The sequence below is a fragment of the Polyodon spathula genome, chromosome 23 (genome assembly GCF_017654505.1).
Source record: "Polyodon spathula isolate WHYD16114869_AA chromosome 23, ASM1765450v1, whole genome shotgun sequence".
In the NCBI taxonomy this organism is placed as follows: domain Eukaryota; kingdom Metazoa; phylum Chordata; class Actinopteri; order Acipenseriformes; family Polyodontidae; genus Polyodon; species Polyodon spathula.
The window spans coordinates 15,057,461-15,081,737 of NC_054556.1; the positions used below are offsets into that span (position 1 = coordinate 15,057,461).

Sequence of the window (24,277 nt, forward strand, 5' to 3'; positions counted from 1 at the left end):
CTGGAAAAGCCATATGAGTTACAAACAGCAGACAGACCGGTGAAATATCTGTCTGTATCAGACACGGGAAGCAAGTGTAGCTGGAAGAGCAGTCTATTTTTTTAATTCCCCCCCCCCCCCCCCCAAAAAAAAAAGCACCAGTTTTATTTAAGTGTTAGTTAGCACGCTCTGTTCTTGCATCCACAAAGTAGAAGCAGCTCTGTCAAAATCACTTTACCAGATTGAGAGACCTGTTCAAAACTAGAGTTTGGCTGATTTTACATCTAAATGTCTTTCAGATACTGTAATGGGATTGTTTTTATGGGGAAATGGAAACTGAGAGGGGTTAAGCTTTTGCACACTAGTTACAGTATTACATGTCGTTTATTTCTTTGATCTGTCAGCCACCCTTGTCTTCAGTAGAGGAGCTTTGTTTTCCCCGTTCTGTTGTATATAATCGTGAGTGTAACAGTGTTGTTTGTTCTTCAGAACTGCATCGCTACTCATGAGTCCAATGGGATTGACATCATTATTGCCCTGATTCTCAATGATATCAATCCTCTGGGGAAAAAGAGAATGGATCTGGTACTGGAGCTGAAGGTTAGTGTTTCAGCTGCATGATGTGCACATCACACAAGACTAAAGCTAAACCCAGCAGGGAATTTTCACATGGCTTAATAAAAGTAGGATGTTAAATTGAGTAACGCTTTCAGCATTACACGACAATACAAAACCCCATCCACACAAAGTCTTTAGTAGCTTTTAAATCAGAGTATTACTGTTGAAAGCAACAGGCACTTGGATACATTTGGTACATTTTGTAAAACAATTACACTTAGATTGTAAATGTTTGTGAAATCTGTCTGTGTCAGTAACCCTTCTCTGTCCTGTTCCAGAACAATGCCTCCAAACTGCTGCTGGCGATCATGGAAAGCAGACATGACAGTGAGAACGCTGAAAGAATACTTTACAACATGAGGCCCAAGGAATTGGTAAGACAATTTGAGTGTTGTGGAACTGTGTGGCTTTTTTTGTTTTGTGTCTGGTATGGGGTTTTTACTGTTTGTAAATTTAGTTCTCTTGAGGTGAAAAGAAAATTACTCTAGTTACTGTTGGGAACAGTGGCAGAGAATAACGTGAGTTTTGACTTGCAGCTTGACGTGAATTTTGGCTGCCCTGTCTGCCATTTAGTCGTGATCCTCTGTCGGAGACTGCCGGCTGTGCACTATTGTGCATGGTGGTTTTGTGATGTGGAGTAATGCCCAAAGGCAGTTGGAAAATGTGTGCATTTCCACAATATTTCAAAAGAGTTTAGAAATGTGAGTTAAGTTATTGGCAGTATGTTGGCTTAAAGCAATGTTTTTAGTGTTGCCTCCAGTGCTTGCTTTTGTGTACGTATATGGATTAAGAATCATATGTGTGTTTTTTCTTCTATAAAGGAGGTTCAGATGACGGGTATTGTAAATATCTTTAGTCTCCACTTTTAAAAATGTGTCTTGTTGCCAAATCTCTCCAGACAGTCCAAGCTCTACACTGCTTAGTAAAGCAATTAGTGGAATGGTAAATATTGTGAAGATTAGTTAGGAACCCACACCTTTAACATATTGGCTGTGAACAATGAGCTAACACACAGTTTTGTAGTCACTGAAAAAGCATACTAGAAAAGTTTGCATTGCAACACCAAGTGAGTGTAAATTTTTGTTTCTCAAATAAAATGCTGCATAGGACCGTTAAGCATTGTCTGGAATAGTTTTGGCACCTCTGCAGTCAAATACCTTTTACACCATCAGGTCGATTTAATCTCATTGTGGTCATCAAAGCTGTGGGTAAAGCTATGACCACCATGTGAAATGACATAATCTGGAATAATGCTGCAATATTTATGTAGGAGTGAAAAACTAGCATGGCCATGTCCACCAGAAATTACAGTTGATAGAAAGGAGAAATCCGCATCACAGCATGCTTTTGCCTTGCTAGATTTTTTGCAAGTTTCTAAATTAGCGAGGGGAAATATCTGTTTGTGTGGGATTTCTATCTCTATACTTCTGGCTGTCAAACTTCAGCATTAGGTTGTGTACGCAACACTGGTTGCCAAATAGTGATCTCGGTGTACTGTACTTGTGAAGTTGCCAGTGTTCGATACAGTGTTGCATATAATGGCTTTGATAACTTTTGAAAATTAACAAATATTTGAATACTTGTCTGAATCTTCAGCAGATATCCAAAATGAAAATACACAGTTCCTCTCAACACTCCTGTATTTAAATGTCAATTTAATATTTTTTCAATTTTAGTTGAATGTTAAGAAATTGTACCAAAATAAAACACTTATGACTCTGGCTGAAATAAACGATGACTACTAGTGTTCTTGAATACTTAAAATCTCAATTTGTGCCATGTTGATCTACTTTAGTGTGCTGGCTTACACACAGAACATGCAACTGTGTCACTTTCCTACCACACTGTTGTGCAATGACACCTCTTCCGGGATAGAAACAAAACTCCTATTGAATGACCTGAAATCGATTCTGCCCTATATAGTCTAGTGTATTCATGTTTCAAGCTGAAGTATTTTTTGAAATTCTTATCTGATTTTAGTGACTGATAAATGAAGTAATTGACTTCATGGTACAAGTGTCAGGGGTGTACAGTCAAAAAGGGGCGCTCTCCTTTTGTTTGTTTTTTTGTATCCTATCCAACTGTAAAGGTGGGGGCGGGGTGGGGTCAAAGGAAGGGACCCTTTTTGAGGGCTGCACCAATACACATGCTTGTTGGTTCACTTGTACTCTGTGAATTTGCTTTTATTAGACACACGTAAGATGAAAATTCAAGTTTTAAGTACTTGAAACAAACATGAATGTATTGGTCTTCAGGTATTGATTTCATCTTTTTGTAACGCATCTTTTAACCCATTCCAGTTTTTACTTCATTGGACATACCTGAGCTTGTTTGCCTCAGGATATGTCAACCATGTAGTACACCCCCCTGTTTTGACTTCATGTTTACAAATCAGATATGACATGCCATTGTTTAGTTTGGCTAGTTTCCCCAAGAGAGTGTACTGCGTTCAGAACAACCCTCCCCAAATGAACCCAATGTGGATAAACCCTAACCCTAGTACCCGGGGTGAATCAAACAACTGTGAAAGTTATTCCCTGCATCCCTTCTGTACATAAATTACTGACAGGCTTTGTGACGAGGGGAAGCACACAAGCTTCTCAATGGTATCTGAATGTGATTCATAGTCAGCAGCTGCCATGAAGTAGTGCTCAGTGGGCCTGTCTCTTTTGGTAGGCTTTTTTTTTTCCCGGAGAGGGCTGATGTGCTGTGTGTGTTTTTTTTTTTTTTTTTTTTTTTCCTGGAGCAAGTCAGTGTGGTGGAATCCGCCCTCTACAAAGTTTTAGTTTCTTCTGGTTTTAAGCAATCTTGCCCAAGGTGGTTTCACTGTGCTCTTCCCACTCCAAGGTCAGTTTCTTTGAATTTACCCATCCGTCTGGAACTACATGCAAATTGATCCAAAATCTTAGACGTTAACAATATGTTTATGAAGTTATGCCAGGTCAATTGTTTCCTCACCCTTGTGTTATTTTGGTTTTTTGTTAAATGCTTGAAACTTAAGTAAATGAGTGGCTGATCTAGGTCAAAGCACCTTAACACTGAAAATATCTAAAATAAACGACTCTTGTTCAAAGGAAAACAATGCAGAAGTTACATCCTGAAAGAACACATTTTTCTGTTCTCATTTCTTTTAATCTGTCATTTTGATGGGGTTTTTTTGTTTGTTCTCCAATTTTGAATAAGCTAAAACATTCATTTTTAATCACTGAGATATGGATTGACCTCGGTGCTAGTTTTTGTAGTGTGTATTGGTCACGCTGGGTAACAGTGTGTTTTTTGGATTGTAGGTGGAGGTGATAAAGAAGGCTTACCTCCAAGGAGAGGTGGAGTTTGAGGACAGTGATGACGATGAGGATGATAAAGATGATGACAATGGAGAGGATCACGCTGCATCTCCCAGGAACGTGGGGCACAATATTTATATATTGGCACATCAGGTAATGCGCTGCAGCAGGACGTTAACCTGGCAGGGCAGTAAACACTCCCGCTTGTCAGGGTAGTTTACTCTTAACAGAGCTTTTATTTGGCCTGTTCTTGTTTTGAGATATATATACAAAAATATATTTATTTTTTTTGATTATTAAAATATTTGGTGTGTTAGGTTGATTCTCTCCAAGGTACAATCCTTTTTTCTGAGAATTAAGTTGTATTTGACAGTAAGCAGTGGTTTTACATAACGTGATTTGGACAGTCTTCCCTTTCAGTGTTTTATTAAAGGTTTAGAACATTGAAAGTTTTTAACATTAAAGATCAGCATTAAGAATTTGAATGTTTGAAGATGGCTGCCATGTTGTGGTCATGTGACTTTGGTTTCCAGGTGATAAAGACCAAACACTGGGGTTTATTTTGGTTAAGTATAAAGCTGACCTTTTCCTGTGTTTGTATTATATGTAGTAATCTTTCAAGTGGGTCAATGCTTAAGCCTTTGAGGAACACCCCAGCAGGATCAATATAGAGTTAGAGAAGCGGTGTTAAGGTCTGGTGCATGGCTGCATTCTGCGATTCCCTTCCTAACATTCCATGACGGCTGTTCAATTTCACTGCCGTTTTATTTGACACTCTTGGCAATTCTTAGTTTAAAATTATTCCGTTTGAATGTGCCTCCTCTTTGGCGGGGGGCCCTCTTCCACCTTAACTGCTTTTTTGTTTTTGACCACAGCTGGCTCGGCATAATAAGGAGCTCCAGCACATGCTGAAGCCTGGAGGTCAGAACGGAGAAGGAGATGAAGCTCTAGAATTCTATGCCAAACACACTGCCCAGATAGAGGCAAGTACAGTAGAGCCAGTGTTGCTGCTCGACAGCATTCAGGAAACACATCTGCCAAAATATAATGCTAACCTACGCTTTGTCCTGTGACTTAAGGTGGCTGACTTATTGTGTGACTTTCACATTAGACCTGACACTGAGATTTGTATACTGTAAGTTTTGATTGTGAATGTGGTGCAAGAATGTGCCCCCTCACCTAAGCATCTTAAGATCAAGAGACCATTGCCTCTGACCAGATACGGCTGCAATATTGAGGTCATGAGACTAAGTTTCCGGAGTATAAAGAGAACTTTGAATTAGTGTCTTAATTGGTGCAGTCCTGTATTCTGTGATTCTCAATCCTCTCCATTACCAGTGTTTGTTTTACGTTATCCTGCACATGCTTGTAACCTCTGGCACAGCAATGGACCAGAGACGTGATCTGTCCAGTTGATCTACAGTAGGTGATTCAAAGAACTGTCCTGAAAAGTTTAAACATGCAGTGGATAAGTTTCTCTATTGCCTTAATTGTAGTATTTAGGCAACCTTTTGATCAGTTTAATACACCACAGTTTATTTACGGTTGCTACACAAATGTTTTTGTATTTTTCCCTCCAGTTAAATTCAGTTACCAGTGTTGTATAGTAAAAACAGTTTCACGTCCATTGTATTTACCTCTGGCCATATGCAGGCCATTAAATGCCTTCAAAATACAGCCAGCAAATATCTCTTATTGGTAGTTACATTTGTAATGGTTGCTGTCACTTTAACACTACAAAAGAAAACCATGAGTGTTAATGGCTGCGCATTACATAGCAAAGGAAAATGTTTGCCATGACTTGTATACGGTTATTTCTTATAACTAGTGTGTTAATTAAATGGCACGTCCGCCTTTTAATATGTACATTGCTAAAATCATCTTATTGGTAACAATCCAACGTATTCTTATTGGTAGCAATGATCATCACACAGGAAATGGAACGGTTTTAAAACAGGAATACATGCAAGTTAAACGCAACTGTATAAAGGCGTTTTCACTGTGGCTAATTTACTGTTTTTTTTTTTTTATTTTTTTTTTTAAACCACATATGCATTTCTTTGAGTCATATCCCCCACCTCCCCATGATGCATTTATATGAAGCACAATATTTAATGCAATGCCATTCTTGGTCTTGATGGTTAAATCAAGTTTCCCACAAGTCAGGTAGTAAATGGATCACATTTTGGGTACCATGGGACAATGTGTTAATTTAAAATGCATTTATTTGACCCTATCTTGTCTTGCCTAACATACATACAGAGCCGGCAGAATGTTTATCTTCATTTCAGCCTAACCTTAACACTTGCATTTTCAGTATTCTATTAATGCTTTTTTTTTTTTTTTTTTTTAAGACATAGCAATAGGCATTTAAGATTTATTTACTTCTAGGCAAGGCATTGTGGGGTGCGGGGACACCTGTGTAATAAAATCCCTACCCCTAGTTCTGCATTCCTAGAAAATTATCCTAGATTATTGTAATGTTGTTCATATATTTAACAAGGAGGTCATTTTGGGGTATATTTTGCAACTTAGGGGGATAAAAGGGGCAATAGACAACCCTCTCCCACTTTTCATTGGAACTTTCTGTCTCCAGATTGTGCGCCATGACCGCACCATGGAGCAGATTGTGTTCCCGGTGCCCAATATCTGCGAGTTCCTCACCAAAGAGTCGAAGCTGCGTGTGTACTACAGCACGGAGCGAGACGAGCAGGGCAGCAAGATCAATGACTTCTTTCTGAGGTCTGAGGACCTCTTCAACGAGATGAACTGGCAGAAGAAGCTGCGAGGTACACAAGAGGCTGTTGGTAACACAAACACGGTTCCCTGTGCGTTTTACAAGTAACTCTCTAATAGTATAGGTCTATGTGCTTGCCGCTTTCGGCTAACCATTCCCCCTGGTTCCTCTTGTGTACGTTTTATGTTCTCCCTGCATGTTTCTTAACATCAAGAGTGGGTCCTACACATGTGCAATCTTGAGTGGTGTCTTTTGTATAAGTTGTCGTGCTCGCCGCTTATTTCCTACTTGTGTTGGGTGGTTATTCACAGGTTGTGAGTCTTCGTGCAATTGAGGTGAGCAACACTAACCACCCAGCCTGATTTTAGATGTAGGTGGCGAAGACCTGTTTTTTTTTTTTTTTTGTCCGAGTCACAAGTTGTTCAAGTTCTCATTTAATCAATAGCAAAGTACTGTTAATTATTTTAACATGATAAAATGATGGATGAAGCAGTTAGGTTTTGAGATATTGGCATTGTTTTGATGTCAAGCAATGTTTTCTGGGTTAATTTCATACAACAAAAAAATAAATTTGAGCAAACACCAGTTTGTTAGAAATTCAAAGTAGCTCAAGTATTGTGTACTCCATTCTGATTCAGTACTTGACCAACGCCTGTGCATTTTCTGAATCCTGGTACTTGGGTCCTGCTTCGGTGCTGTTAAACATTGTTTTACAGGAGAGTTTTTTTTTTTTGCGTGCTGCTTTAATTGCAATACATGTTTGAGTCTATGCAGGCGTACTTTAATGCAAGTATATAGTTGTGTGTTTTTGAAAACATTACAGGATTTTTACTCGAAACCTTCATTAAATACACTTGAGATTATTGAAGTTATTGTAATTCAGAAAGCATGCCGCCTTTATTGACACTGATCAGCCAGATACCACATATAGTTTACCATATAAGAAACCTATTCACATCTGTGCATAATGAACCTGCACATTTTCTTAGTGACCCCAGTTAAGGAATATTAATCCTTTAAGGCCAGTGACCAACACCACATCTGATTTTAGTTTTATAAGTCTTTCCTAAAACACAGGTCTCACAATAGACATTGATCATCCTTCTGGTTGAAATGTATTTTAATTCTAGTACTTTTGCAGGTGGGGTTTAACTGTGGAATGTAGTATTGGCTTCACGCTTTCATCATGTGTATTGACTGTCTTGCCTTGTAGCTAATCCATGCTTGCTGCTTATTCTGGATAATTGTCTTAATGTGAATTGCTAACTTATTTTCCTTTCCAGATTGTCCATGTTCTACCCAAACCATTAAAGTCCATGTATACATGTACAGTACCAGGGTATCACAGGTCATCCTGATGCATGAATGCTTACATTTCTGACAGTTGGCAGTAGGGTATCCAGATTCATTGACTGTTCAAAATGGATTTGAGGCATTGAAATACTTCTAATCGACACGCTTGTCATTGAAGTTTCTTTTTTGTATTTCTAAATATAGATAAGCAAGCAGATGTCTGCGACTTTGATAGAGGACTCATCATTGAGTTTTGTGTTGCAGAGGCATGTAAATTTACTAGTTGGACAGTATCCAAGATTTTGAATGCACGAAGTTGTCACAATAGGAAAAAAACTGGAGGCTGTAATCATGGAACGGCTTACTCCCACACATACCTTGGAACAAGAAATCTGAGATCTGTTTGATCACAAAACATCTGCTCTGGTGATCAGTAGCAAACATTTGTGTTGGCGGACAAAGTTCTATAGCTTTAAGTCCCAAATATATTTATTAAACAGCTTTTTGGTTGTCTTTTTTAGTATAAAATGGAAGTCTGATCAAGGCTTTATAATTAATTTGAATTAAATTGAATATTACAAGGGAATCTTGGATCAGAATGCCAAATCCACTGCCATCTAAATTTTATTAGACTGACCCTCAAGAAGAATGGGTTAACACCCCTAGTATGTGTATAGCAACACTACACACAGCATAGAATGAGGTGTAAGAAACCAATCAAGTTGACCGTTATTCTTCAGTGTAGTCAACCTTGTTCCTTTTGGAATTCTGATTTTGAGGGTATTGAGATTCTATACAAACCTCACGTAGTGTTTGTAAAGTGTTGGTAGACCAAGATTTTTTTTCCATAGAATGCAGTATTTCATTATTGTGAACCAGCTGAAAGGATGTGGTTTTTCTGAATGGACTCATTTTAGTCAGTACTGTTATTGCTGGGGGATTTTACTATAGCACTCTGTGGTCTCATGCTTGGACACGTGATTGAGTTATCTATATGAATCAATCTGAAAAGTGCACTTGCATTCGCTCCGATGTAACGTCAAGCACAATCACCGTATGTGTGTGTTTAAGAAAATCCCCTCTTGCATTTCCCCTTTTTCCTTTTAAAAACCAGTGACTGCTTTCATAATAGCATCCACCAAACAAACCGTTTCCAGTGTGCCGGCTGTGAAAGAATGCAGGCGGCAATTTTATAAATAGGTGCTTGAAATGACAGACATGAACCCTTTCCCCTTTTACAAAAAATACTTCTGCATACAAAAAGTCCCTCAGTCTTGTAAGAAGTGTTTGTCTTGGTTCCTGGGTCATCTCGTAGGTTATCAAGTTTACAATTGTAGTTTGCTTGTGCATAATTGTAAAAGTACTGTAGATTTTAAAGTACATGGTGTTGACAAATTAATTCCAGTAAATATTTTCCAATGTATTTCCATTTTTTAGATCTGTTCTTTGAGAAACATATGAAACGTACACAGTACGATAAGATTTTTTTTTTGTTTTAAATTGGTATTTGTTTTAAAGATGTTAATGCAGAAAACTCATCAAGCACTCCTTCTGCTAGTATGCTACACTGCTTATTCAAGAGATTCAAGAGGTTGCAAATAAGGAATCAAGTCATACCAGTCATAGGAAAATCGGTACTGCATGAAACTTCTGGTAGTTTTTAGTTGGTCAATTCCATTCAGAATTGCATGAGCTCTATGACGTGAAGACTAAATATATTGGATAATATTAAGTCAATTTGTTTGCTCTGTGTACTTTAAACTTAGTTTCTACCACACCCTCTCACTATGTTTTAAATCTGATCATGGACCCTTCTTTCATATTGGAAGCAGGCCTGTATTTGCAGTGTTTTCTGTTGAGTAAGGTCTGGTACCAAAGTGGGAACAACGCTCCCTCAGTGTTTTGTTAGTGGAATGTTTATCGCACTGTAAATATTTAAGTCTGTCTTTCGTACATGTAAAGCTCCTGGAGCAAAAGGAGTAATACAACAGCAAATCATTTTACTATATATTCAGCTATTGCAACCACAACGCATACACAAGATCTGCCCTCTATGAAAACTACTTTTTACCACGATCACCTGTCCCCCTTTTGAATTCTGTTAAAGGTATTTTGGTTATTTACTTGTATACATCAGTATGGGATGTGCAGCTGTCTCAGACACTAGATGAAATGCTGCTGCTTTGTACCCAATGTTAATAAATCTAGTAAGGGGTAAGTGGCTGAAAGATTTCGTTTGTTTGTGGCGCAGGTTAAAGACTGCAGGACCCAAAAGTTTCCACCAAATACAGGCTCTGCTCAACGCAACACACTGCAACACAGACCAATGAAAAGGCAAACTCCCAAACTCTCTCTCTTCTCTCTCTCTCTCATTCCTGTATGAAAATATTGTTTCTCCTCACTGTTACTGTATAGTGCATCCTCATGTTTGTGGCCTGGTGCTTTTATTCCCTATTTTGTGCTCCACAGCTCAGCCAGTGCTGTATTGGTGCTCCAGAAACATGTCCTTTTGGAGCAGCATTTCCTTCAACCTTGCGGTCCTTATGAACCTCCTGGTGGCCTTCTTCTACCCCCTGGAGGGCATTCGAGGAGGTAACGGCACTACAGTGCGTCTAATCTGTCTTTAGCTTCGTGCCGGCACAGGCTTTGGTAGGTAATGTACATGAATTATCGGTTATAGTATTACGCTTCTGCTGGGGATGGAAAGTGGACATAGTGAATGCGGTTGCAAGTACATGCAGTTGTAGTCAAAAGTTTACATACCCCATGAATTTCTAATTTCTAGAAATTTCTCAAAGAATTTTTGAAAGTCTTTTGTAGCAAAAGTTTTGCTTTTGTGGATGAGGAAAGTTACAAGAGCTAGATATCAACAATTACATTTCAGCATTTTTTTTGCAAAACTCCAAAAATACTAATTCAAAAATATTCATCCTCTTTGTTGCTATAATAGTATTGTCTACAAGGTGCTAGAATTTTCAATATGATAATGTAGAACCTAATTCTAGAAAATGTTGGATTGTAGATGAACATTCTTGGTGTATAAAAGGGTTGGGCATAGGATGATTGCTGTTAATATGGAGAATAAATAAAGGTATCTGAAGACCTAGGGCAGAAAATGTATTGTCCTAAAGCTGGAGAAAGATACAAGATTTCCAAGCAATTTGAGTTTCCCAATTTCAACCATTGTTTCTATTATCAATAAGTACAAGACTCTTTGTACTGTCTCAACTCTCCCTTGGTCTGGAAGAAAGAAGGTTCTTTCAACAAGAACAAGTAGTTCTGAGGAAGGTTAATAACAATCTGAGATTGACTGCCAAAGATATTCAGGGTAATTTCAGTCTATGGGCTGTTTTTCCTCTAATGGCACAGGAAACTTAGTTCCAGTACATGTAAAAATGGATTCCATGGTGTACCAAAAGGTGTTGGCCAATCATCTGAACCCTCCACTACAAAACTTGGTTTAAAGCACAACTGGACGTTCCAGCATAACAACGATACAAAGCACACATCAAAATCCACTTCAGAATGGTTAAAGAAGAATAAAATCAAGGTTCTGGAATGTACTAGTCAAAGTCCTGAAATCCAGTTGAGAATCTTTGGTATGAGTTGAAGGCTGTGCACAAGATAAGTCAGAATTTGAATGAACTGGAAGAATTTTGCGTTGAAAAATGGTCAGTCACCAAAGAATCATGCCAAAAGCTGACAAATATCCTAATCACTTAAAATAGGTTATTGCTAAAGGTGCCTCAACTATTAATTTAATTTTCCTTGTTGGAGTATGTATATGTGTGTGTATATATATGTGTGTATATATATATATATGTGTGTGTGTGTGTATAATATATATATAAAAAAAAAATTCTTCCACAAAAGCATAACTTTTTTTGCTTCAAAAGATTTTTTTCCTGTAATTGAAAATTTTCTAGAAACTAGAAATTTCCATTGTGACATGTAAACTTGACTACAACTGAATGTCATGCTTTACAGTTTTCCATATATCTAGTGAACCACTTATCCAATTGTCAGACTTGATACTTTAACATTATTTAGCATAAGTTGAGTGTCAGGTTTTGGGGATAAATGTGAGTCTCTGTTTGTACATGCTCCCACCTGTCCGTCACGCTTGCTTTTTGACATCGATCCGGAGAACCGCTTTTCAAATGGTGATGAACATTTCTTTGCTAATTCTTATGCTTTACTAATCTGTACATGCTGTTTGATAAATACCATGGCAATCAAAAACCATGATGATAGCTGTAATTTAGAATATATAGCTGTGGCTGCGATGCATGCTACTGACACATGTCTTAAGTAATGTTTTGCCAGTAAGGTTAAGAGTAGTGCTAATCAGTCTGTTGGTAATCAGGCTGGTTTTCTTCCAAGTAAATCTTAAACGTAATACTGTAAATATCTTTAAGTGGTGTTACTTAATCTATCAGCTAACGCTTTTCAGACTTCCACTATAGATTTGTTTATTTTTATATTCTGTGATTTTCTCCTTTTCTGAATGTATTTTCCCCACCCCAGGCACCTGTATAAAACCCAAAGCTGGGTCTTGTAGGTTCTAGTTGTTTAGAACATGAACCGCAAGATATCTTTGATTTGTCATGCAGTGTGAGGAATTAGTTTTAGCAGTTGCCAGTTTGTGCTGCTGCCTCTGGGGCTGTAGAACCAGTTAAAGCTGCTTCATCACCTCTCTGCATGAGATCACACTCCAGTATCAGACCCGACAGGAAGTCAGCAGGAGTTGTGGTGTTAGGTTTTTTTTCTGTGTTCAGCCTGACCCTAGTCTGGGTTTCTACCAGATTTTTTTTACTAGAAACATTAACATTATAAAGACAATCCTGTTTTTTTTGTTTGTGTCTTGCTGTGTGTTTTTGACGAGAAAAAGTCTAGTGTTTATATATTTTTCTGTTCTTCCTTAGTCACAAAGCACCCAGCTGGTAAAGCTTTTTGATCTAGATATTGAAACCCTTGAAAATCTTAGATATGTTACAGGTCTATTCACCCTTTTAAACTCCCAAGGGGATGAGGGTTACATTGATAATACTGTAAATATAGAGGAGAACGCAAATTTAAACTGTGCTATATAGTGTGCACTTTGATTTTTCAAATAGTCACTGTAGTCCTAGTATTTTGTCTAGCTGTCAGTATTGGAAAGTAGTTAGAAATAAGATCAAGACTGTAGGATTCTATAACAGCAGAATCTAGGGAAGGGAACCAGGCTGTCTAGGAACAGCCCAGTGACCTACCGTCAAACTGAATTGGCTATTACAGGGGGACGTGTTGTTTCCAGCATAGCTGAATGTACATAGCGAGGGAGTGCTGTAAAACAATGAACCCCTTACAGGCTCATTTCTACATCAAATCATTGCCACCCCGACTGCTGTGCTGGCATTGCACTGCGTGTTTCTGTTTGTTCTCGGTTTGGGTCCCCTACTATACTTTTCCTCAAGGGTGGCAGGATGATTCATAAGCAACGCACCAGTCAGGAAGTGGGGGGTGGGGTTTGAATAATCCTGTTGCTGATATTAGTTAGGGTCCCCACAGGAAGCACTGCATTGGCTTTCCCATGTTTTATGGAGGTAAATGTGCATGCATGAAACATACATTGCAGAGCTGTCAGCTATTTGTTATGTCTGGGTGTGCAATAAACCTTATTATTTTATTATACAGTCAGTACACACAGCATACCACTTCTCAAGTGAAAAGCCAGGGGATGCTAGTTGGATGCCATTTGATTTGTCTTTTTGAACATGTCAAACCAAACGCATTCCATTTGAATAATCTGAGCTACATTAGCTTTTCATTACCTTGTTTTAGTTTCATGAGAAAACGCAGGTTAATGCACCACTTTTTATTGGAAATTATGTCGTAGTGTAATTAATATACAATCCAGGTAATACAATAGTTTAAGGAAGAAAAAAATATGTAACACATCTAAATTGAGTTACATTGATAGAATCAGTGTTCTATAAATCACAGTATCTAGTATGGCTGTTTTTAGTATTACTAGAATGTACATTACACATTTTTATTTGACTGACCCACATGTCTATCTGCTACACAGTCCACAGGGAACCCATGCAACTTGCATCATAGACTCTGTGGCTTCTGTAGATGTTTCCTTTGCATTTGACAGATTCCCTTATTGCATGCTTGTTAGATGATTGAGGACTCAAGTGCCTTTTTTTACAAGCATGTTTGTTTGGAGCTTGGCTGCTGATCAGTTGGATTGTTTTTGGGGTGAAGGTTGATTTATCATCCTGTTATTGCTCTGGGATACTTGGCAGTACAGGATCACAGTTCTAAGTAATGTGTGCGCAATGCAGATTGAATCCCTAGTATTATGATAGAGCATGAAGGGTTTGCTGGAAAAGCTTTGATAAATGTGTTTACAGAATGGAACCAGTAATGTTGTTGAAAAGATGTTTGTCCTTATCAACGTGGTGTTTAAAACAGACAAGCCTTTAAAAGAGAACCAATTACAGCCCCTCTAGCAGGGGTCATTTTTAAAGAATTATACGTTTTTATAACTGAAGTAAACTTATTTGTATGTAACTGGTCTTGGCTGGTAAAGGTTTTAGAGAAACGTAAACACGCACAAAAAGGTCAAACCAGCTTTTTTGTTTATTTTTTGTGTAGTAAAAAAAACCTCTACAGGACACGGGTCTAGAAGATGGGAAACATCTCTGAATCATTGTCAAAATAAATATTTACTATTGAAGTTGTCTCACCTTTTAATGGAACAATGATATGTTTGTATCATAGACCTGTTTTGTTTCTTTGAGGTATTTCTGAATCCCATTTTAATGTGAGTGCAATTGTTCAATTCCAGTCTTCGGTATGTTTAGCATTATGATGTATGATAAATATTCAAATAAAGATGGCACTTGCTTTTTACAAGTAAAGAAAGAAATACAAATAGTTGCAATAGGCAAATTAATGTTTGGTTCCGTTAAAGTTGGAACAACTTCCATAGTAACAGTTTCACTGCAAATTCCCATTAGATTCTCAGCCCTTTTAAAATACGAAGTGCGTTTTCTGTCAGGATAACTAAGCCTACAATGAAAAAAAAAATATATATAATCTCTCTCTCTAACTCCATAAATACTGCTTTCTCCATGTAAGAGGATCCGATCCAAAACAAGTCAAAGGTCTTGTAAACTCGCAGCTTTAGACACAAAGCCCCTCAGTGTGATGTGCTTGCAGTGCAGTTCAGATGAGGACAAGTTCATGGCTCGGCATTGAAGAATTGTACATTGTAACATGGTGTATCAGACTGGACTGTGGCTCGCTGTCTGCCCTGTTGTAAAATCTGTTAAATTCAAATTCATGAGGATTTTGCCAAAAAGAGGGACACCTCATGAAATGCTGGTGCCAGATAGCCTCCTCCAAAGAGCTCAGTGATGAACTGAGCACCCCCAGCCTGTCTGCCTGCATGCCTGCCATACAGTCCTCAGCACCGCCAGCCTGCCTGCCTCCCCTTCGGTCGTGAGCACCCCTGGCGACTTGCCATTCAGTCCTGAACACCACTCAATCAGAGACTCCCATTTCTGCTTAATTGTGTGGTTTGGTTTTCATGACTCATTACACTTATACATATTCATATGCTTCAAATCCCTGAGTAACTGGCTGGTGATTTTAATAAAAATAGCAAATTGCTGCGAGGAGTATGGTTACGGATTTTGCTTTCAAAAGAGACAGTCAAAGAATACTACTAAGATTATTTGTTTCATGTTTATACACTGTACAGTGAAAATTCCCTGATATTAATACTATAATTAAGTCTTGCATTTGTACTGTAATATTTTTGTAATACATGTGTGTAATATTTTGAAGGGCATTTCTTTTAAGCCGTTCATGGACACAATTAGTCATTCTTTTGAAGATGGTTTGTTGTGACACTTCCGGTGCTTCCCTGCAAGAGTTTGCAGAAAGCCATTGAAAACGAGAGACATTTAAAATACTGAGAAGAGGAGTCGGAGCATGAGGCTTTAGAGTTCTGTAAGACTCCCAGAAGAAACTCCAGGTGGTCTGCAAACCACTCCCAAAATTCGGTTTCGCTGTTCTAAGCAACACAACAGACTGCTTGTGATGGTGCAAACACGATCATACTGAAGTGTCATTCTCATGATCATGTAAACCCGATAAACACACTTTCTGATTTGCTCGGCCACTATAATTTGCAGGACAGCTTAATGCATGTCATTGGATAGGGGAGGAATGTTTGTTTTCTCGTGTGATTAATTTCCAGTTATTTTTTTTAATAGGAAGAGTCAATTACAGCTCATCCCATTCCTGCACATGTCTAAGTCCTGCAGTTGACATCAACTCTTGGCTTTTTGGCCACTAGTACCTTTCAAAGACAGATCGGAGACAAGTGTCATTTCACAAGCCTCTTTTAGTGCACTGATGCCAATGCTTTTGGACTCCATCATTGCCCTTTGTGTTCAATACATTGTTTCCTTATACTGACTGACAGCAGATTGAAATAAAAAGGGATTTTCATTTAATTGCTGGGTTTCCCAGTAACATTGGTGATATAGACTGCACTCAAATAGCAATTAAAGCACAGACTTTTGACATTAATTTTGTGAACCGGACACAGTACCTCTCGACGTACAGGTTATGTGTCAAAGTTAGATTCTCGCAGATGCATGATGAACAATGGTCAGTTCCAGCAAAGGCCATTTACGTTGGGCGAGAGTGATCAGCAGGGGTTGATTTTGTAATGTTCATGCAAATCCTACGTCTTATGAATTAAAATCTTTGTTTAATTACTCCAGCCCCAGAATTGTGAATATTTCCTGACGGCTTTATGCAACCTTTATTTTATATTTTACATGAAATGTTCCTAAAAGGTAGAATGATGGCAGTACGGTGTAGGCTGTACTAACTCTCTAAACATTGGCATTCCTTTTTCTTTATACAACAGTTTCAGCTGCAGGCTGATAAACTGCCACTCTCCTTGAAAGCACTTTGCAAACTGAAGACCTGTGGGGACCTTATGACTGACAGAGCATGAGGTTTTTAGTAGTTTGTGCTTTTAAAACGCTTTAACTTTGGTTCTCAGTAACTAATCACTGCCTTGCCAAAGACTTGTGTGTTGTCATTCTACATGCAATCGTTGTGTGACCTCTTCAAATGGAATGCCAGCACTGCAGCAAAGCAAAACTGAAATGGATTTCAAGATTTGCTACGCCACTTAGATAAATGGATTCGTTTGCTAATTAAGCGTGATCACTGTTTTAAAGCAGTCAATAAAATTGTCGTCCGATACACAAATTTGTCGCAGCTATGCAATGCAGTTCCAAAGCTATATGACAACAGATAGTTGGAACGCTCTACAAAACAATTTTGAAATGAACTAGTTTTAGTTTTTGCTAAGAATTGTAGCCACAACTTGTAACATGCTAAGTTTAATAGTTGATTACAATTAAGAGGTAATTGTTGTCTGAATACATTGTTTTCGATGCTAATTTGTATGTTTTTTCCTGCAATTTGAGCCTTTTTGACCAGGTCTTTATTGTAAAAAAGAACTTGTTCTCAACTGGTTTTCACCTACGGAAATAAAGGAATGGATTTGTTTTCAGGGAAACCCCTACCCTATTCCAATGAGTTGGCAATTTATTTAAATAAATCACAGTTGACGATGCGTAATAAATCCCCGATTCATCAGAATGTGATGAATATTAACACACTTTTTTATTTTCTGATCTTTATCGTGTGTTTGTTTTTAGGCACGCTCGAACCTCGTTTATCTGCCCTGTTGTGGGTGGCTATGTTTGTATCGCTGGCCGTTGTGATCGTGCTTCGTCAGCCCCATGGCATCAGAGCCCTCATAGCCTCCACGATACTGCGGCTTATCTTCTCCGTCGGTCTGGAGCCAACCCTGTTCCTGCTCGGTGCTTTTAACGTAAGTGCTGGGGGCATTTTTAAGTGTGTCACCCTGCCTTCTTCCCATTTTAAATGTTACACGTCTGATACTTTCCTTTATGTCATGGTACGTATTGAGGTTAATGCTATGTGTCACCGAATTCCTACCAACAGTTGGTGTTACATTAAATGAAACTTTACAGCCCTCAATAGTTTTATTTATTAGATTTTTTTTTCACTCTTTCATCAACACATTTTTGGTTTGGTTGAAAGTGACATGCAATCCAGTTTTAGTTTGATTCATGAGTGATGTTTCCACTGTTAGTTTTAACCTGCTGGCGCATACCTGTTTGTTTACATTTTCTAAAGGTAACTTCTTGCCACTAAACAGACACACTCCGCTCCTTCCTGTAGCAGTGAGAGATTATCAGAGACTTTCAGACTGTGCTGTAGTTCAGTAAAGTGCAAATAAAATGCAAGCAAATTAAAATGAACAAGTTACAAGGCATATATTTATTTAATGTGTGAGGCCAAACAGGCAAAACGTTTCCTTTAACTGTCGTAGGAGAAGCTATGAATGATTGTTTTCTTTGTTTTAAATCTGTTGTGGACCAACGCATTATGCAGTACATGTGTGTTTTTATTGTAATGAAACAATCTAGATCTGTATTATAATAACTATGTAAATGCATTTGCTGAATGATTGGAAAGTAGGGGGTGGTGCTATTTTTAAATGAAGCTCATTTATGTATTTAATGTTTTGTATTGTTGTGTAACCTGTTGACATGTTCATTGTAGTTTTACTGTGTTGGTGATCTTATCTTGAGTATGACTGACTAGTTTCAATAATTAATGTTAAATTGTGATTCTTTTAGATGACCCCAGGTTACCCAAAGTAAAAATTTAATTTTATTGAAATACATTTTCTACTGTTGGAGGGGGGAAGGAACCTCCTAAAGGTAGAATAGAAGTTTTAAAAAAAGAAATTCACTTTAAATAATCTTACCAAAAAAAAAGTTGTATAGTAATGTAATAATGTATTAATGTAATAGTGTGTTCTGGCAAGGGTCTGGATGATCTTACTATTTTTAAATATAACACTTTTAAAGGCTGTGATAAACTATCATAAAATCCTTGGCTGTGGGGTGACATCAATATCAAATGCGTGGCTCTAAATAAAGCTTTAAAAAATGCACTTTTTACTGTTTATAAAGAGCTGTGTGTGTGAGTGTACATGAATAACACTATGTAACACAATTTTTGTTCCTGGGTAGTAAGTGTTATTTCCTAATTGCTTATGCCTCAAAAGTACCCCCCTTTTTTTTTTTCCCCCTCTCCCGAGAAAATGGCTATTATTCCCCACAGACTTTGCTTTTGTGACCAGGACAGTGATATTTCAAAATATCACTATTTCCAATGGGAAAACGGGCAAATGTGTGTGTCTTCGTTGACAGTCAGAAAAAAACAACATATGAATCCAAATTAATGTGTATTTATACTAAAGTAATACAAAAATGACTACAAAAGATTTAGAAGCGAGTGGTTTTTCGAGATTTACGATTATACTGTATTTATAAAGTAAGTATATACTTTGTGAACGAAAAGACACACATTTGCCCGTTTTCCCATTGGAAATAGTGATATTTTGAAATATCACTGTCCTGGTCACAAAAGCAAAGTTTGTGGGGAATAATAGCCATTTTCTATACTTTTGAGCCATAAGCAATTAGGAAATAACACTTACTACCCAGGAATAAAAATAAAATAAAAATTTGTTACACGGTGTAATCAAAATATATAAAATAAACTTTAAATTGTTTTATCATAGCTTGGAGAAACTCAAAAGTACTCAAATGTGTTAAGCCAGATTTATCAAGGTCTTTGCACCAAAATGTAATCTGCACAATTTTTTTGGTAAATTGAAATTAAAACTGTTAATGAAGTAATAAAACTGTGCTGTTTCACTTTGAGGATTCCTGTGTACCTACGTGGTTTGTGACTGGTTTTGTAAAATTAAGTTAGCTGAATAGTCTGTCAAACGAACAGTTAGCAAGTTTTAGGTGGTAATGGCACTTAAGTATAGTAATCAGCAAAGAAGTCGAGGGGCGGTGCTGTAGAGCTTGACGGAGAAGGGACAGCTTGTGTTTAACACTGTGTGCAAGTGAGCCTCCCCAATGCATTGAGTGTTTTGTAGCCATTCCTGACCCAGTGACTGTTCTCTTCCTCAGGTTTGTAATAAAGTGATCTTCCTGATGAGTTTTGTTGGGAATCGCGGCACGTTTACGCGTGGGTATCTGGCGATGATCCTGGATGTGGAGTTCCTCTACCATCTCCTGTACCTGATCATCTGCAGCCTGGGGGTCTTTGTGCACGTGTTCTTCTACAGTCTGCTGGTAGGTACTGCAGTGGCAGAACCTCCCGGCATTGCCTTCTCTGTGTTCTCTCTAGTTCCTTCCTTTAACTATAAACTGTTGAACCTTTGGTATTCCATGCTGTTTGGTACACTTGGTTTCAGTTTTCAATGCACATAGACTACAAGAATATGTCCTATGTACTAAATATGCACTTTTCAGAAGAATTTGGGCAAGCACATTTATGTACCATAGCATACATATGTCAGATGTGTGTAAAACATTCACCTGTGTGCACTTTTTTTGGTTGTTTTTTATAATCTTGTGGAGTTTTAGGTGTTGTACTAGCAGGCTCTAAAGACTAACATGCTAGTTTATGAAGTCCAGCAGGAGTGCTGACAATAGCATCACAATGTAACATGTTTTCTGAAGAGTCTCAAGCTTTTTATTGTAAGCGGTTACCATAAAGTCTCATCCCTCGATGTGCTATGCTTATAATTGACAAGGCTTAGAACATAAGAACATAAATTTACAAATGAGAGGAGGCCATTCGGCCCATCTTGCTCGTTTGGTTGTTAGTAGCTTATTGATCCCAGAATTTCATCAAGCAGCTTCTTGAAGGATCCCAGGGTGTCAGCTTCAACAACATTACTGGGGAGTTGATTCCAGACCCTCACAATTCTCTGTGTAAAAAAAGTGCCTCCTATTTTCTGTTCTGAATGCCCCTTTGTCTAAACTCCATTTGTGACCCCTGGTCCTTGTTTCTTTTTTCAGGCTGAAAGAGTCCCTTGGGTCGACACTGTCAATACCTTTTAGAATTTTGAATGCTTGAATTAGGTCGCCACGTAGTCTTTGTTCAAGACTGAACAGATTCAATTCTTTTAGCCTGTCTGCATATGACATGCCTTTTAAGCCCGGAATAATTCTGGTCGCTCTTCTTTGCACTCTTTCTAGAGCAGCAATATCTTTTTTATAGCGAGGTGACCAGAACTGAACACAATATTCAAGATGAGGTCTTACTAGTGCATTGTACAGTTTTAACATTACTTCCCTTGATTTAAATTCAACACTTTTCACAATGTATCCGAGCATCTTGTTAGCCTTTTTTATAGCTTCCCCACATTGTCTAGATGAAGACATTTCTGAGTCAACAAAAACTCCTAGGTCTTTTTCATAGATTCCTTCTCCAATTTCAGTATCTCCCATATGATATTTATAATGTACATTTTTATTTCCTACGGGCAGTACCTTACACTTTTCTCTATTAAATGTCATTTGCTATGTGTCTGCCCAGTTCTGAATCTTGTCTAGATCATTTTGAATGACCTTTGCTGCTGCAACAGCGTTTGCCACTCCTCCTACTTTTGTGTCGTCTGCAAATTTAACAAGTTTGCTTACTATACCAGAATCTAAATCATTAATGTAGATTAGGAATAGCAGAAAATACCACAGTTTTGGTTTTCTCTCAATTTCCTTCCTAGCTCTCTGAATTTGTTTTGCAGGGATTTTGGTCTGTCTCTTCCAATGTTTGTACCGATGTGGATGACTACTACCGGGTCGTCTCCTGTTCGTTCTAGGAGCCTGTCCACGTTCTCAGTGATATGCTTGACCGAGGCTCCCGGAAGGCAGCACACTGTTGTAGTAAGGGGGTCCAAATTGCGAATTGAACTTGCTGTGTTTCTCAATATGGAGTCCCCAACAATCATGAACTCCCTTCTTTTTGCTGTCTGGTCACCACTGTCAATGGGGTCCTGGATGTTGTTCCTTTCATTCTCTTGTTGTTGGTTCTGCTCATCAAAATTCTGAAGTGACTCAAATCTGTTGGTTGTTTTGATTTCTGGTGGTTGTGTTTGACGAAGTTTCTTTTTTTCCCTGCTTCTGCCTACCTGAACCCAGCTGTTCCGACCTATCTCCCTGGTGGCTTTCAGTCTGTTAGGGGTGATGCAGACTTCCATGAATTGTGGGTGTGCCAGTTCCTCAAGATACTGTTGCTGTCACTTCTTCTAGCTCCATTTCTAGCATACTTACTAGTTTATGCAAGTCCTGGATCGTGTGGCACTTTACGCACACTTGGTTTAGCTCCGTTGGGTTTTCTCGGATTTCCCACATCAAGCAGGTGTCACAGATTACTGGCTTGAAGACCATGTTGAGGGTTTTTCTTTTGAAGTTTAGTTTCTTCTGCAGCCGTCAAACTGCTTCTAAACTGCTCTGTACTTTTCCACGCCTGTACTTCTCCCACTCGCTGTTGCTGGGAAGACTGCCTCGTTTAACTGCGTTGTTCTGCTGTGCTGTTGGCTCCTCCCCTCACCCGTGTCTCAGAACGGCGCTGAATTTGAATCAGCTGCTCCGAGTTTCAGCTTGTTTTATCAGAAAAACACATGCGGCTGTTTGACTTTGAGCTGCTGCTGTGTTTCCCCAATGTCATCTGTTTTCTGATTAAAGCAATTCAAGATGCAATTTCTCCTTACTGCTTCTAAACTGCTCTGTACTTTTCCACACCTGTACTTTTCCCACTCGCTGTCGCTTCCACTCGCTGTCGCTGGGAAGACTGCCTCGTTTAACTGCTTGCTGAGGTTAAATGTAACATGGTCACTAAAAGGCTTAGCCTGAGGTGGGCCAGTATTATAGGGGCTGCCTGTCATATTCACAATGTGTCTCTTGCGGTTTATTGAACTTCCGATCTGTAGTTTTAAGGGCTGAACGTCCTGTAAGACTCATTCTCCTATAACCTGACCATCCTCAAGTGGATTCTATGAGCTTGAGGAAACGCATGCCTGCTTTTGTAATGCCCACATTGGAAGACATTTTACTCTTTCGTCACTGCAGATCTGTATACAGATCTAGGAAAGATATATTTCCACACAACTGCAGACTGTTTTAGTGCTATAGGAAAGATAACTCCTGACCTACAGAAAACAAATCTAATGTGGCATATTTTTCAGTATTTTTAATTTTGGTTTTCTATGGGTAGTGTTTCTGTAAAATTACTTGGTGCTGGAAAGGTTTTAATAAAATATTGGTCCTCTTCTCTCCCCAGCTCTTTGATTTGGTTTACAGGGAGGAGACACTGCTCAATGTTATTAAAAGTGTCACTCGCAATGGCCGCTCCATCGTCCTGACTGCGGTGCTCGCCCTCATCCTCGTCTATCTCTTCTCCATAGTCGGCTACATCTTCTTCAAAGACGACTTTATCCTGGAGGTGGACAGGATACCCAACAAAACACTAGGTAAAGAGCAGCTTGCTGGGTGGGTACTGCTCAGCCAATCAGGACATGGGTGTTCTGTCAATTTCATCTGTTGGTCAATGTATAACCTATTTTGCACACTTGTACCTACACTGTATGCAAGTAAATATTTTAGTGCATACAAGATAGATGACAAATAAGTACTTAAGTGTGGAATAATTTGCAATGAAATTCCATAATTAATCAAGATATTATGTCGTTAACACTATATGCATTCAAAAAGCCTTATGGTACATACTGGGCATTTGGGGATATCTGTCTCTTTTCAGAAGGTGGTGTAAGCTTGGCGAGAGAATTTCTAACTTCAGGAGTCTGTCGGCTTGAAAATGGAGAGAACTGCTCAACTCAGACCATTGAAGGTATGAACCGTCCCAGGGTACGTGATTTCTGGTAAATGTGACCCCATTTTCTGAGCATGGCAAGCTTCAATTAAGAACATCGTTTACAAACGAGAGGAGGCCATTCGGCCCATCTTGCTCGTTTGGTTGTTAGTAGCTTATCAAGCAGCTTCTTGAAGGATCCCAGGGTGTCAGCTTCAACAGCATTACTGGGGAGTTGATTCCAGACCCTCAATTCTCTATGTAAAAAAGTGCCTCCTATTTTCTGTTCTGAATGCCCCTTTGTCTAATCTCCATTTGTGACCCCTGGTCCTTGTTTTTTTTTTTTCAGGTCAAAAAAGTCCCTTGGGTCGACATTGTCAATACCTTTTAGAATTTTGAATGCTTGAATTAGGTCGCCGCATAGTCGTCTTTGTTCAAGACTGAACAGGTTCAATTCTTTTAGCCTGTCTGCATATGACATGCCTTTTAAGACCGGAATAATTCTGGTCGCTCTTCTTTGCACTCTTTCTAGAGCAGCAATATCTTTTTTATAGCAAGGTGACCAGAACTG

The 24,277-nt window shown here is 38.6% G+C and overlaps 1 protein-coding gene across 10 annotated transcripts in view; it reads left to right on the forward strand.

Annotated features, from left to right (window-relative positions):
- itpr1b (inositol 1,4,5-trisphosphate receptor, type 1b) overlaps nt 1-24,277 on the forward strand; it is a 164,437-nt gene that overhangs the window by 108,940 nt on the left and 31,220 nt on the right. For 5 of the 10 annotated variants that reach the window (XM_041225064.1, XM_041225065.1, XM_041225067.1 and 2 more), the window contains 10 exons: nt 469-579; nt 876-971; nt 3,885-4,034; nt 4,757-4,864; nt 6,478-6,709; nt 10,381-10,503; nt 17,655-17,830; nt 20,019-20,183; nt 23,179-23,368; nt 23,656-23,745. In XM_041225064.1, the coding sequence (XP_041080998.1) occupies nt 469-579; nt 876-971; nt 3,885-4,034; nt 4,757-4,864; nt 6,478-6,709; nt 10,381-10,503; nt 17,655-17,830; nt 20,019-20,183; nt 23,179-23,368; nt 23,656-23,745 (1,441 nt within the window). Of the gene's footprint in view, nt 1-468; nt 580-875; nt 972-3,884; nt 4,035-4,756; nt 4,865-6,477; nt 6,710-10,380; nt 10,504-17,654; nt 17,831-20,018; nt 20,184-23,178; nt 23,369-23,655; nt 23,746-24,277 lie in introns of those variants that run through there. The other 5 variants (XM_041225066.1, XM_041225074.1, XM_041225073.1 and 2 more) reach the window with 3 other exon arrangements.